This window comes from Rhinichthys klamathensis, unplaced genomic scaffold, assembly GCF_029890125.1.
Source record: "Rhinichthys klamathensis goyatoka isolate OS25496 unplaced genomic scaffold, OSU_Roscu_1.1 h1tg000126l_1, whole genome shotgun sequence".
Lineage (NCBI taxonomy): Eukaryota > Metazoa > Chordata > Actinopteri > Cypriniformes > Leuciscidae > Rhinichthys > Rhinichthys klamathensis.
Window position 1 is genome coordinate 505202 of NW_026606663.1, and position 12195 is coordinate 517396.

At 42.2% G+C, this 12195-nt stretch overlaps 1 protein-coding gene across 10 annotated transcripts in view; it reads right to left on the reverse strand.

The window, feature by feature from the left end:
* The window catches only part of zswim8 (zinc finger, SWIM-type containing 8), a 71237-nt gene that overhangs the window by 18256 nt on the left and 40786 nt on the right, over positions 1-12195 (reverse strand). For 2 of the 10 annotated variants that reach the window (XM_056256314.1, XM_056256313.1), the window contains 9 exons: positions 11500-11788; positions 11200-11352; positions 9242-9464; positions 8734-9023; positions 6752-6975; positions 6131-6622; positions 5589-5769; positions 1693-1866; positions 1238-1357 (listed from right to left, as the gene is read on the reverse strand). In XM_056256314.1, the coding sequence (XP_056112289.1) occupies positions 1238-1357; positions 1693-1866; positions 5589-5769; positions 6131-6622; positions 6752-6975; positions 8734-9023; positions 9242-9464; positions 11200-11352; positions 11500-11788 (2146 nt within the window). Of the gene's footprint in view, positions 1-1237; positions 1358-1513; positions 1611-1692; positions 1867-5588; positions 5830-6130; positions 6623-6751; positions 6976-8733; positions 9024-9241; positions 9465-11199; positions 11353-11499; positions 11789-12195 lie in introns of those variants that run through there. The other 8 variants (XM_056256312.1, XM_056256309.1, XM_056256311.1 and 5 more) reach the window with 6 other exon arrangements.

Sequence of the window (12195 nt, forward strand, 5' to 3'; positions counted from 1 at the left end):
ACTACACTACACTACACTACACTACACTACACTACACTACACTACACTACACTACACTACACTACACTACACTACACTACACTACACTACACTACACTACCATGGAAAACATTCAACAAACATGTTCTTCCCACAGGTAGAAACTAGCTTCAGAAAGGAAACATGTAACTATCCACCCAACAAGTAAAACACCTAACATTAAGCTTTGGTACATGACACCTTAGCTGTGCAACTGTAGTTGTAAGCCATACCAAAAAACACTCAACTGATTTGTTTTGTTTTCGTCTCTTCCTTTATTAGGTAAAATGGCTGTCTACCCCATAAGGGTCAAGGTAATGATATTAAGATTGACGCACCACACCTAATATCTGTAATATCCTAATATCCACCTTAAAATCGAATGTGAGAGAGAGAGAGCTCCATGCACATCCACATTTTTACCACAAATGATGTCACCAGAAAATGAGGTAAACTGTCTCAACCTAGAAAATTTCTCCCAAGACACCATTGCATGAAAAGACCTCCTGCAAATCAACGAACCTGAAAACCAAGGACGCCAACAAATTGCTAACAAATAGTGCTACCGTGCTAATAAATAGAGTTTTCACTATAGTTTGGATATTAATATCTGCTACAGAGTTTATAGTTACGGCCAATTCAAATGAACACTGGATGATTCTTTGTTCGGCTGTAAAAAAATAAGTAATTCTTTCAAAATTCCCTATAAATTATTAATAATCCTTTGAGCTAAATTGACCTGTTTCCAAGCACACAGACTGTTTATATACTAATTTAGCAAAAACATTTTAAGTATTTAACCCAGAATATCCTTTTAAAGGAAGCTTGTGGAGGTCCATGTCATTACCTTCTGATAAGGATACACATCTCAGAGGGGACCATTAGCAATACAAGAATACAAACAAGCCATTTCATAAGATGCCTAACCAAAACATGGCATATTTTCTACTTCTACATTCTCAATTGTAATATTTAATCCCATTAAAACTGGCAACATGCGTGCAATCAGCATGGGATAAAGCTCAGAGTAAGAGGACAGACATCAGGATGTCAATAACTCTGCTGGAGAGTCACCTCTTGTCAGCTGAAGGCAAGGTAAACTGCCAACATATAATTTACAGTCTATTTTTAGCTATTATAGCAGGTAACAGGAAATAAAATGGGATTTTAGAAAACTTGTCTTTCCTAAAAGCCGTATTGCAAAGATAAATGGGCATACCAAGACGTGCAGCCAGGCCCAACAGCCATTTGACGTCTTCTGTGTACGGGGGGCTACGGGAAAAGTTGTTCGGATGATCGTTGTGGGCCCTTCTTCCCAACATCTCCAAGGCCAGCATACCTAAATAAGGACAGGAACATTTCGCCATCAACACTCTGTACTGTACGACACTGTACTGATCAAGAATTGAATTGACACATGCACCCAAACATCCTAATCTCCAGGACTTATGAGTACTGATAGAACGGAAATCATGCCTTAATTAATATTTCTCACTGTGAGAGTTCTTTGTGAGTCCTGCAACATGGACACAACCGACCTCTCCCTCACCTCTCTTGATAATTAATCACCACAATTCAGGACCAGATGGATCCTAATGGGTGCAAAACAGCAACATAAGGACAGGCAAGCCATGCCCTAATGGATCTATGTAATTAGAAATCAGGCGTCCTTACCGACTCTGTAGGCCGAGTGGAGGTAGTGCAGGCCCTGCTGGCTGATTGGTTGACTGTGCTGCTCGTCTTCCACAGGGAATGGTGCACTGACCAGCGAGGCGGGCTGGGACGAGAGTCCTGGAAGAGAAGTCCCCTGAATGGCCTGGATGGTGGCGCCTGAGTGTACTCCTGCTGCTGGGCAAAAAAGGGGAGAGGATGTTCAGGGGTGTCTATGAATTTGCAAACTGTCCAATGCCTTCCCAACAATTTCTGGTAAACTGGTAAGAACTGTTATGAACTTTTGTCTGCACTGAGTTTAAGGTGCACTAAATAACTATGCTTAAACTAAATAACTCAACTATGGTCTATGCTTTCAAGATGGCGCCATTCAGTTGTTTTACTGTTTTTGTTAGTTTGTCCTGTTTTTTGTTTTTCTTATACAATCAGTTTCACCAGGGATGAACTGCTGAACATTCGGCAGGACACACAACCCAATCTTCTACAGGTTTTCGATTATTCTGACGTTTTGCTGAACATTGTAGTTTGAGGAGCAGCAGCGCTGCCCAAGCACTCTAGGACGCACAAGCATGAGCCATAAATCTAGTCAAACTCAGACATCGCGGCTTTAGAACCACGCTGCCTAGTATGCATCTGGCACTTCTCTCCTGAATCAAATAAGGACTTTTAAAACTCTGCAGCTCTGTGTTTCACAGAAACGTGGCTGAATGGAGCCATTCCGTTTTTCTCTTTCATCCTCATAAGTGTTTACATTCCATAGCAAGTGCATGTGAGTGCAGCACTGCAAAAGCTGGCTGATCAGATCACAGAGCAGTAACACCCAGACTCTCTTATTATTAATCTTGGTGACTTTAATCAAGCAAACCTCACCCTTGAACTGCCAAAATACAGACAACACATTACATGCCCTACCAGAGAAAAAAATATTTTGGACCACTGCTACACCACAATAAAGGATGCACATCGGTCCATCCCTAGAGTAGCTTTAGGACTCTCGATCACTGTCTGGTTCATCTTATACCGACCTACAGGCAGAAACTGAAATCAGCTAAACCTATAATAAAGGACTGTTAAAGGATGGACTAAAAAAAGCAGAGCCTGCTTCAACTGCACTGATTGGACTGTTTTTGAAGCTACTGCCACTGATTTGGAAAACTCACAGATTATGTCCAAAACCATACATCAGTTTCTGTGAGGATATGTGCATTCCTACCAGGACTTATTTAACATACAACAATGCCAAACCATGGTTCTCAGCGAAACTCCGACAGCTTCGCCAGGCCTAAGTTGATGCCTGTATGAATGGGGAAAAAATCATGCCATCCCCCAATTCTGTAAGGAATCATTCAGGCCGACAACCTGAATGATTTCTACAGCAGATTTGAAAATCAAAGTCTCACACCCCACACCCATTTTGACAGTCTCTCTGCACAACAATCAACACATCCAGTAACCCCACTCTCCCCTCTTCTGCACTTCAGATCAGTGAAGACTCGGGTCGGGAAACAGGGAAAGCACCAGGCCCAGGCGGTGTCTCACCAGCCTGTGCTGTCCAGCTGGCCTTCATCTTCTCTCAGATCTTCAACAGATCACTGGAGGAAGTCCCTTCCTGCTTCAAATGCTCCACCATCATCCCCATCCCCCCCAAAAAACGAATTCACTACAGACCTGTCGCTCTCACGTCTGTGGTCAAAGTCGATTGAAAGACTGGTGTTGGCACACCTGAAGGAAATCACAGGATTCCCTTATTTAGCAAACAGGTCAGAGGATAATGCACTCAACATGGGACTGCATCACATCCTGCAACATCTGGACAAACCAGGGACTTATGCAAGGATCCTGTTTGTGTATCTCATCTTGGCCTTCAACACCATCATCCCAGCAGTCCTTCAGACTAAGTTAACCCAGCTCTCTGTTCCTAGCTCTATTTGTCAGTGGATCACCAGCTTTCTGACAGATAGGCATCAGCTAGTCAGGCTGGGGAAATTCACATCCAACACCTGCACAATCAGCACAGAGGCTGTACTTCCTTCACCAGCTAGTTCAACCTGCCACCGGTGCTGCTGATGCAGTTTAACTCAGCTGTCATTGAGTCTGTCCTCTGCACTTCCATAACTGTCTGGTTTGGCCCTCAGCTACAAAATCAGACACCAGAAGATGTACTCATCCAGAGTGAGGAAAAGGGCTCAGAAAATCACTCTGGATCCCTCACATCCAAGTCACTTTCTCTTTAAACTGTTGCCGTCCAGTCGGCGCTACAGAGCGCTGAGCGCCAGAACAGCCAGGCTACATCATGAACATGTATAGGGTATACATACAGTTCCACTAGCCCGAACTGAATTTAGAAAACAAGCTTTTCGGTATGCGGCACCCAGTGATTGGAACTTTTTACAAAATGGAAGAAACAATTTGTAAAAAAAACAAAAAAAACAAATTGATGTGTTTTTAATGTTTTTTGTTTTGTTTTGTTTTTTGATAATGTTGTAATGCTCATCTTGGCCAGGTCAATTCTGTAAAAGAGATTTAAATCTCAGAAAGTTTTATCTGGTTAAACAAAAGGGCAAATAAATGAACAGTTAAATGCACCCACTGGGCAATGATAAATATGTGCGCAATACCACTTATATTTATTTTGAAAATTAACCTACCTCTGATTCCATTCCCCGTTAATTCTATTCTATTCTGTTATATATAGCACACCTGACCTGTACATAATTTTTCTATTTTTGTTTATTTATATATTATACTGTATGTATGTATATATATATATAGGCTAGCCTACTTCGTGATAATATTCAGCAAAACAGCTCCCTGGTCATGTTATGTAAATAGCCTAAATCATACGTTATACGTTTATTTTTTTAACATTTTGAATTTTTACCTCAGTATGTTTCTTCTGTGAGATTATTGTGTGCTGTTGCGCTCATTTGTTTTGATTTCTCTACGAAAGAAAGTCTCTCTCACAAGAAGACGACAACTCACTACTCGTACCAGCTCGCTCAGCGCTCAAGGCGCCCCCGCCCGATCGTGATATTACTGACAAATTGCTCATGTTTCTTATTTGTAATTTGCTTTAGTTAAAATTGTCTTCAAGCTACATTAATAAAATGTAATTTTGTACATGTAATATTTGTCACCCATGATTAAATAATATTGATAGACATCTCTCAATTACATCCATTTTTGATTCAGGGAGGCACAATCCAATTCTAAAGTGATTCCTGGTGCATTAAAATGTTTTCTTACGGACTATTCTGTCATGTAAAAACAATTTTGTCTCTTGTCTTGTCCTGTGACAGAAGGCTTTTTATGCTCTAATTCAGAGGAAATTAGTAAATCCACACTAAATCAACTTTTTCTCTGTCGGTGTTGTTGCTGAAGAACACTGAGGCCATTTACATTCCTTATAAATGAGCTATGAACAAAACAAAATATCCATAAAATTGAATAAATTATTCTTCAAGATCAGCAACATTCACACTTGTATGAACTTCATGACACTTGTTTGCAGCACGCAAGATGTGAACTGCCACTCTCTGGTAATGCAGTGAGCAGTAATAGTGACATGATGCAAGCAAAATTGTTAAGGCTAACTGTAAAAGGCTAAGCGAACTAGATAGTAAATGAGTGTCTAACCAATTGTTTCAAAATACCATAATTTTTTGCGTTCCCATTTGCTCCAATGAGATGGCCTTAAATAGTCATTTTATTCTATGTAAGTGCAAATCATTTTAAATGCAGATATTAAATCTGACGAAAGTAGTGTTCATTTCTTGCAAATTGCTGTATATTGTAAAACTGCATTTATTCAGAATTATTTTAAATAACATTAGATATTATGCCGAAAGTTGTGTTCATGTTAAGATGGAATTGAGCTTCTACAACCAAATTGTCCTCACCTGCCACAGTAGTGCTAAGAGGCAGGGCTGCCTCTGCAGTATGGTATGGGTGGACAGCAATCTGAGTCATGGACGGCACTGGAACGCCAGGGAAAGTGACAGCGGTTGCTGCCATAGGAGGATGAGGGCCAGTGGCCACAGAGAATGGGTACTGAGCACCAATAAAAGCAGGGTGCATTCCCTGAGAAGACAAACAGATGCTCTTAAAACCAGCTTGATACGCCTTCCTCGAGTCATATACCTGCCATTGAAAAATTAAAACCACAAAATTAAGTTAAACCAAGAACATAGCTGTAAAGATCATTATACATGTATAAACAAACTGGTATGAGTCTCTCCATTTATATTCTGCCAGGAATGTCATGCTATGCATCAATGACTGCCAAGTAAGCGTCTGCATTAGAGCTTAAATTTAGAATTAATTACCTTTAGTTAAATGCAGACAAATAATACTACAGATTGAAATAAAAATCAATCTGTAGTATTAACACAGGTAATTGAAACCCATAATCATTTCAATAGGAAATGAACAGCGCTCATACCTGTGGGTAGGCTGTCCCAGAGACGGGGAAGACGGCAGGACGGGGGACATGCTGAAGCGGGTGGCCCAGGTACTGCGGGGTGCAGACGGTGGGCAGATGGGTTTGGATGGTGGTGTAGGGATGCAGACCTGCCGTGTGTGCCATGGCTGAGCCCGGCAGCGCATGTGACTGGTATATGGTGGAGCCGACGGAAATGACAGGTACTACGGCGGCTGCCGTCACTGTCGTAGTTACAGCCGAGACACCTGATGAATCCAAGACTCCGGTGTTATCCAGGATACTGCAGCCTCCCTCGGGTGCCGTTCTCCTTGCTCCACCGTTGGCCCCGCAGCGGCCGGAACCCTCTCGTTGGGCCCCTGAACCACCACCCACTGTTTGCTCGTACAGCCAATACCACTGGTGAGCCACCTCGAACAAGACCTCAGGATATACACCGCCTCCCTTTGCAGCCTCCTCAACAGCCATGCAAGCTTTCTCTAGCATCACATTATCCTGAAGAGAGAACAATGCAGAAAAGTGTTGTTTAAAAGCAACAAGCAGATGACTTTTAGAACATTAGATTAAAAATGGATTGTGATCCAGTGGCTATGTATAATGAATGTGGTCTGTGCTGGACAATACCTGCTCCTTGCACTGCACTAGAGCTCTCTGAATCTCGTTGGGGTTCAGGGCATGAGCGTGAGGCAGGCAGCTCAAGGCCAGCTCTGCCGCAGCACGCACCATGTTGGGATCACGTGCTCTTGATGCGCGGTCTGCGAGTGACGCCACCTCCGGAGGAGTAAGGTGCCCGTCCCAGCATTCCACCAGAATGTTGAGGGCAGCACTTCCAATCTCCATGGCCTGGCCTGTGCAAACACGACAGAAGAATTCAAAATCAAACAAAAGGCAGGTTTGCCCACCCATTTGTTAGAATACTCTTGTATTAACTTCATATCCATCCATATCTATCTACTTATTAGAGCTGCACGATTAATTGTTAAAAAGATCCTGATCTCAATTCAAACACTAGAGCTGTGTTTGATTCATCGATACAACGATGTAGTGTCATCACATGGTACTTGGCGATACGAGTATCAATACAGCTGCTTCTGTATCCATTCTGCAGCATGTGCGCAGCAGTGGGCCACGCTTAATTTGAATACAAGAACAGAGTTTTAAACGGCGTGGTAATTTCCTGAAATTAATGAATATAATATAATATAATATAATATAATATATAGGTTAGAACAAGGTTTTAATCTGGCGATCAGAGGAACATAACTGGGGTTGCCTGATATTAAGAGACGTAATCCCCGAGCTTCAAAATCTTCTAAATGTTTTACTTATTTTTCTTAACCTGGTAACCATGTGTACACACTCTGTCTCTGGATAAAAGTGCTGGCTTTCTGAAAACACCGGTAAACTTGCAGTTTAGCAATCTGCAGTTCGATATTCTATTCACAGAAAAGTGTAATACATCAAGTCTGTGTTCATTTATGGGCCTGAGAGAGAGAGAAAGATTGTACATGTATGAATTACCTTGTTCCTCTATTAACAGTGAAGCGCCGGTGAGTTTAAAAAAACGCTTTGAAAACTTCAAAAAGTGCTTCAAAAACAGTGAAGTTACGAACTGCTTGCTGAGAAAGATAATGTAGCTCTTCAGTGCTGAAGCTATTTTATCAATAAAAATTGCAGAGCAGCGTTGAGAAGTTTCTGTGTTGCTGAATGTTTCTGTGCACGCACCGCTCGCGATCTGTCCGAATGTGTGCTTGTGAGCTACAGTGAAGAAAGCGCATTACAGACTGCTTCTAATTTTTCGGAGAGTGTGTTAATTAGTGCAATGATAACCTATCAGCAATGTAAAGATGATTTTATTAAAATATTAGAATGAGTAGGCTACATTACAATATAAATTTATTAGAACGAGTACATTTTTATTTGTGCTTAAAAAACAAGAAAAACTATCAGAATATTGTACGTGGTGGGGAGTGCCCAATGTTAACATGAAACTTACTCCAATACCTATATTGTTATACAGTGCTAGAGAGGCCCTTCACAATGCAGAGGGCAAATGTTCGGTCTTCAAGCTATCAGTTTGCAATGGCCCTATAGTATGCAGTTTAATAAACAGCTGTTATACAAAATTCTCCTGAGGTGAAATTTAGTGCAGACCCGTATTGTGATGTATATCGTAACGTGGCATCTGTATTGTTATATGCATCGCATTGTGACTTTGTTGCTGATACACAGCCCTATCAAACACCCACATGATCTTATTCCTAAATGACAACTATTCGCCTGTGTCTATTAAACCTTTGACAAAATCACACCGGAACATTCAAATCTGCATTGGTGCTGCCGCTGACCCGGAGAGAACAGATGTCATGCATAGGCATGAAACAGCTTCACAAACATCCATCCATATCTACCTATCTATATCCATCAATCCATACATGAGCCTGGAAGATTAATATACTCTAGTATACGTAGTACTATAGTTCTCCATACTGAATTGATACTCTAAAGCCAAGGATATGAATTTTAAAGATTACATTCGCATTTCAAGTGGACAATAAATCATTTTGAAGTTTGTGATCCCTGAAGATTACACAATTATCTCTCACCTGTAATCCAGGATACATGTGAGGAATACGTCCTTGACAGCCAGTTAGGAGACACAAAATTATGGAGGCCGAGGGCATACAGGCCAATCTCAAAGGCACACAGATGCAGGTTGCGGTGAGGCCCCTGGTGGCCTCCACTGGCAGAGGGTTGAGTGAAAATGGAGGTGGAGCTGTTTCCTCCAGCTTTAATCAGCACAGTCTTGGCCAGCTCAAAGTAAAAATGGGCAGCTGCCTCAGATGGCTGGTTGGGCACGTGTGGAGCATGGCATTCAGGCCGGCGGCCTTTATACCTATAAAGAGAGAAAGAGACAGTGTGTGTCATAAACAGCAGATTTAGAGGATCAGAGAATCTGTTCTGATTTTGAACTGAAACAACTTAGTCAATGAACAGGTACTGAAGTAGTTGTGTTTGTTAAGGGCTTAAAAGAGATGCCGATGGACAAGCACCAAAAACCGAGACCAAACCCACATAAGGGGAAATGAGGGCAAAAAGACAGGTTCGTCTCACCTGCTGGTGTCAGTACTCTTGGCTCTGGCTCCTCCTCCAGCTCTGCGTGAGCCACTGGATGACGATGAGCCAAGTGAATCAGATGAAGAGCTGCTAATGCTATCACTGTCCTGGCCTCTCCCCCAGGAAGCAGCTGTCCAACCCCCTCGAAGTGGGCGTCGACTGAGAGTAGGAGAGCTGTCTGAGGTGGTCTCTGGAGCGCTGCTGTCAATGCTTGCCATGCCTGAGAAAACATGTCAGAAAGAACACCTTTTTACACTCAAAATTCTTTATGCATAGTTAAAAATAATAACTTTAATTAATATATGCAAATTAATATATTATATTTGGAAATATACAATTTTTTACAAATAATTAGTGCTGGGCAACGATGAAAAAATTTAAGCGCGATTAATCGCATGATTTTCTTGCGATTAATCGCATTGTTACGCGCAAAATTGAATAATGAATTCTAAAGTAGTGTATTGCGCACTTTTGATTTAAATGTACTGCTACAAAAGTGCAATAACATGTGGTTTGCAAAAACTTTAAACAAATAAGGTGCTTTTATACCAGCAGTATTCCCTTTACACAGTATCAATAAAATATTTCTTGTAAATCTCAACTTAAACATTAATGTAATCAAATCAAATATTTAAACAAAGCTATCTTTTATCTAGCTTGTTAAAAGAGTCCAGTTTTCTTTTTCTTTTTTTTCTCAACAGGTATCTTGTAACAGGGAGCAGCAGAAACAGTCTATGTAGTCAAAGGGTCATGATTACTACAGATCGAGTCGAGTCAGTCGACCAACGTTACTTCTCTGATAGCAGCTTAGGTTTGGTCATGGCATGCCATGGTTTCCCACGAAAGATTAGATTAAACAATGGTAAAGCCCAATTTATACTTCTGCATCGAACTCACGCCGCAGCTGTGTAGCGCGCGTACCCTGACGTGCATCTCTCCAAAAATGTAACGTCAATTCTACGCGTACCGCAAGCGCTGTGATTGCTAGAACCGCTCCCCGGGTTTCACACTCTCCCTCTGCATGTGTAATTGAGCGTCAACGCGGACAACGACGCAGATATATAAATGAAAACCAACGCGTAGTCTATAGCGTAGAGGCTCCGGCGTAGGTCCGACGCAGAAGTATAAATCAGCCTAGAGTGAGGTGAAGTGGTCGAGCACAGGTGCAGCGACAAGCGGGGGCGTTCCTGTGAAACTGTTGCAGTCATGCTCGCCTCACGCAAGCGCCCGCGCGTTGCCGAAGTTGAATTGTCTAACAACTTTTTGTACACGACGCGCAGCACAAATCATTGGAAGAGAGACTGATCCTCGGCCCGCTGTTTGTGAGTTTCCAGAATCTAAATAGTTATCAGGACATCAACAGGAGGGAATTCACATGGCAGAGCATCCCCGCTAAACTAAACGCAGGCCTATCAGGTAAAGTTATGTATAATTTTAATTTAAGTTAAAAAGGCTACAGCTGCGTAGCGCACAGAAGCCGTTGCCATGGTTACTATCCATAGAGCGCCTGTCATTCACTCGCGGAGCGCTGTCTCCCTTTCTGTTCACCTGAGAGAACCTGCCAAAGCCCCTCCACTGCTTGTTTGTGTGGGTTATTTGCTGGCTGACCAACATCCCACCCCTCCTGTGATCATGGTTTGACTGTAGCCCTATGTGTATTCAGAGCCAGTGAGCAACGGACTTTCAAAATAATAATAATTAAAAACTGCGTTAACGCGCGATAAAAAAATTGTCGGCATTAATTAATAAATACGTTAACGCGATAATAACGCGTTAACTTGCCCAGCACTACAAATAATATATTATTAAATAACTATTTAAAAAAAGTGTGTGAATAATGGGTGAATTGATCATCTTTGCAGTGATCTGTGCACTTCATTTTTATGTCACGAGAGGTCATAGGTGCTGCATCAAATAAACTCTTCTGTCTAATTAACAAACACACTGTCTCCTACCAGTGTGTTTCTTTTTCTGTCGTACAGGTGATCCCCAGCAGCGTGTGCCGTATGCCCCGCGGCCCCCCAGTGCCAGACGACTGGGCACTGTGCCTTCAGGCTTGAAGGGTGCAGCTTCGCTTTGCTGCTCACAGGAGGTCGACTGCGCACCCTCTGCAAAAAAAGAAAGAGGGATAAAACTTCTTTTTTTTAACTAGGTCACTTCAAACTCCACAGGGACCCAAGACGATAATATTTAAGCAATGAATTTCCTTCTGAAATCGAAGTGTCTACCCATGACACTTTGTGGATGTAGTTCACCTTGATCTCTGTTGTCAGAGATGCCCTCTCCCGTTGCTGTGCTCTGAACTCCGCCAGCCGCTAAACCTCCCTGCTGCCCTGCCGCTCCCCCGCCGGTCACGCCCTGCACAGCAGCTGATGTTGCTGAAGGGGTGTGCTTTGACACTCCCCCCACGGCTCCGCTGGCACCATGGGTGGCGTGTTTGGATGGGCTCTTTTGGCTGCTGGTAGCTGGTTTGCTAGAGTAAAATGAGCTCAGAGTCTGAGGCTTATGGGTCTGGCTCTCACGGTCAAGGAGTTTGTCCAGAATCTACACAAAGATGAAATCAGAAATGAATACAAGACATTTACTGCATTTCACACGATATCTTGGCTTATGCTTCATTACAAACATTTTATTTGAGAGACTAAGGCCTTGTTTACATCTGGTATTAAAGGGATAGTTCACCCAAAAATGAAAATTAAGTCATTAATTACTCACCCTCATGCTGTACCAACCCCGTAAGACCTTCGTTCATCTTCGGAACACAAATTAAGATATTTTTTATTAAATCTGAGAGGTGGATCACTCCTCCATAGACTGTGTAGTAGAAGAAGAACGTCAGTTCTCACGCATGCTTCCAGGAAATCTCTTGAACTCTCGTCTCAGGCCCACAAGGAAGCAATGGAATAGTCGAATAAAGTCGTTATTTTTGGGGGTTTTCCGCACAAAAAGTA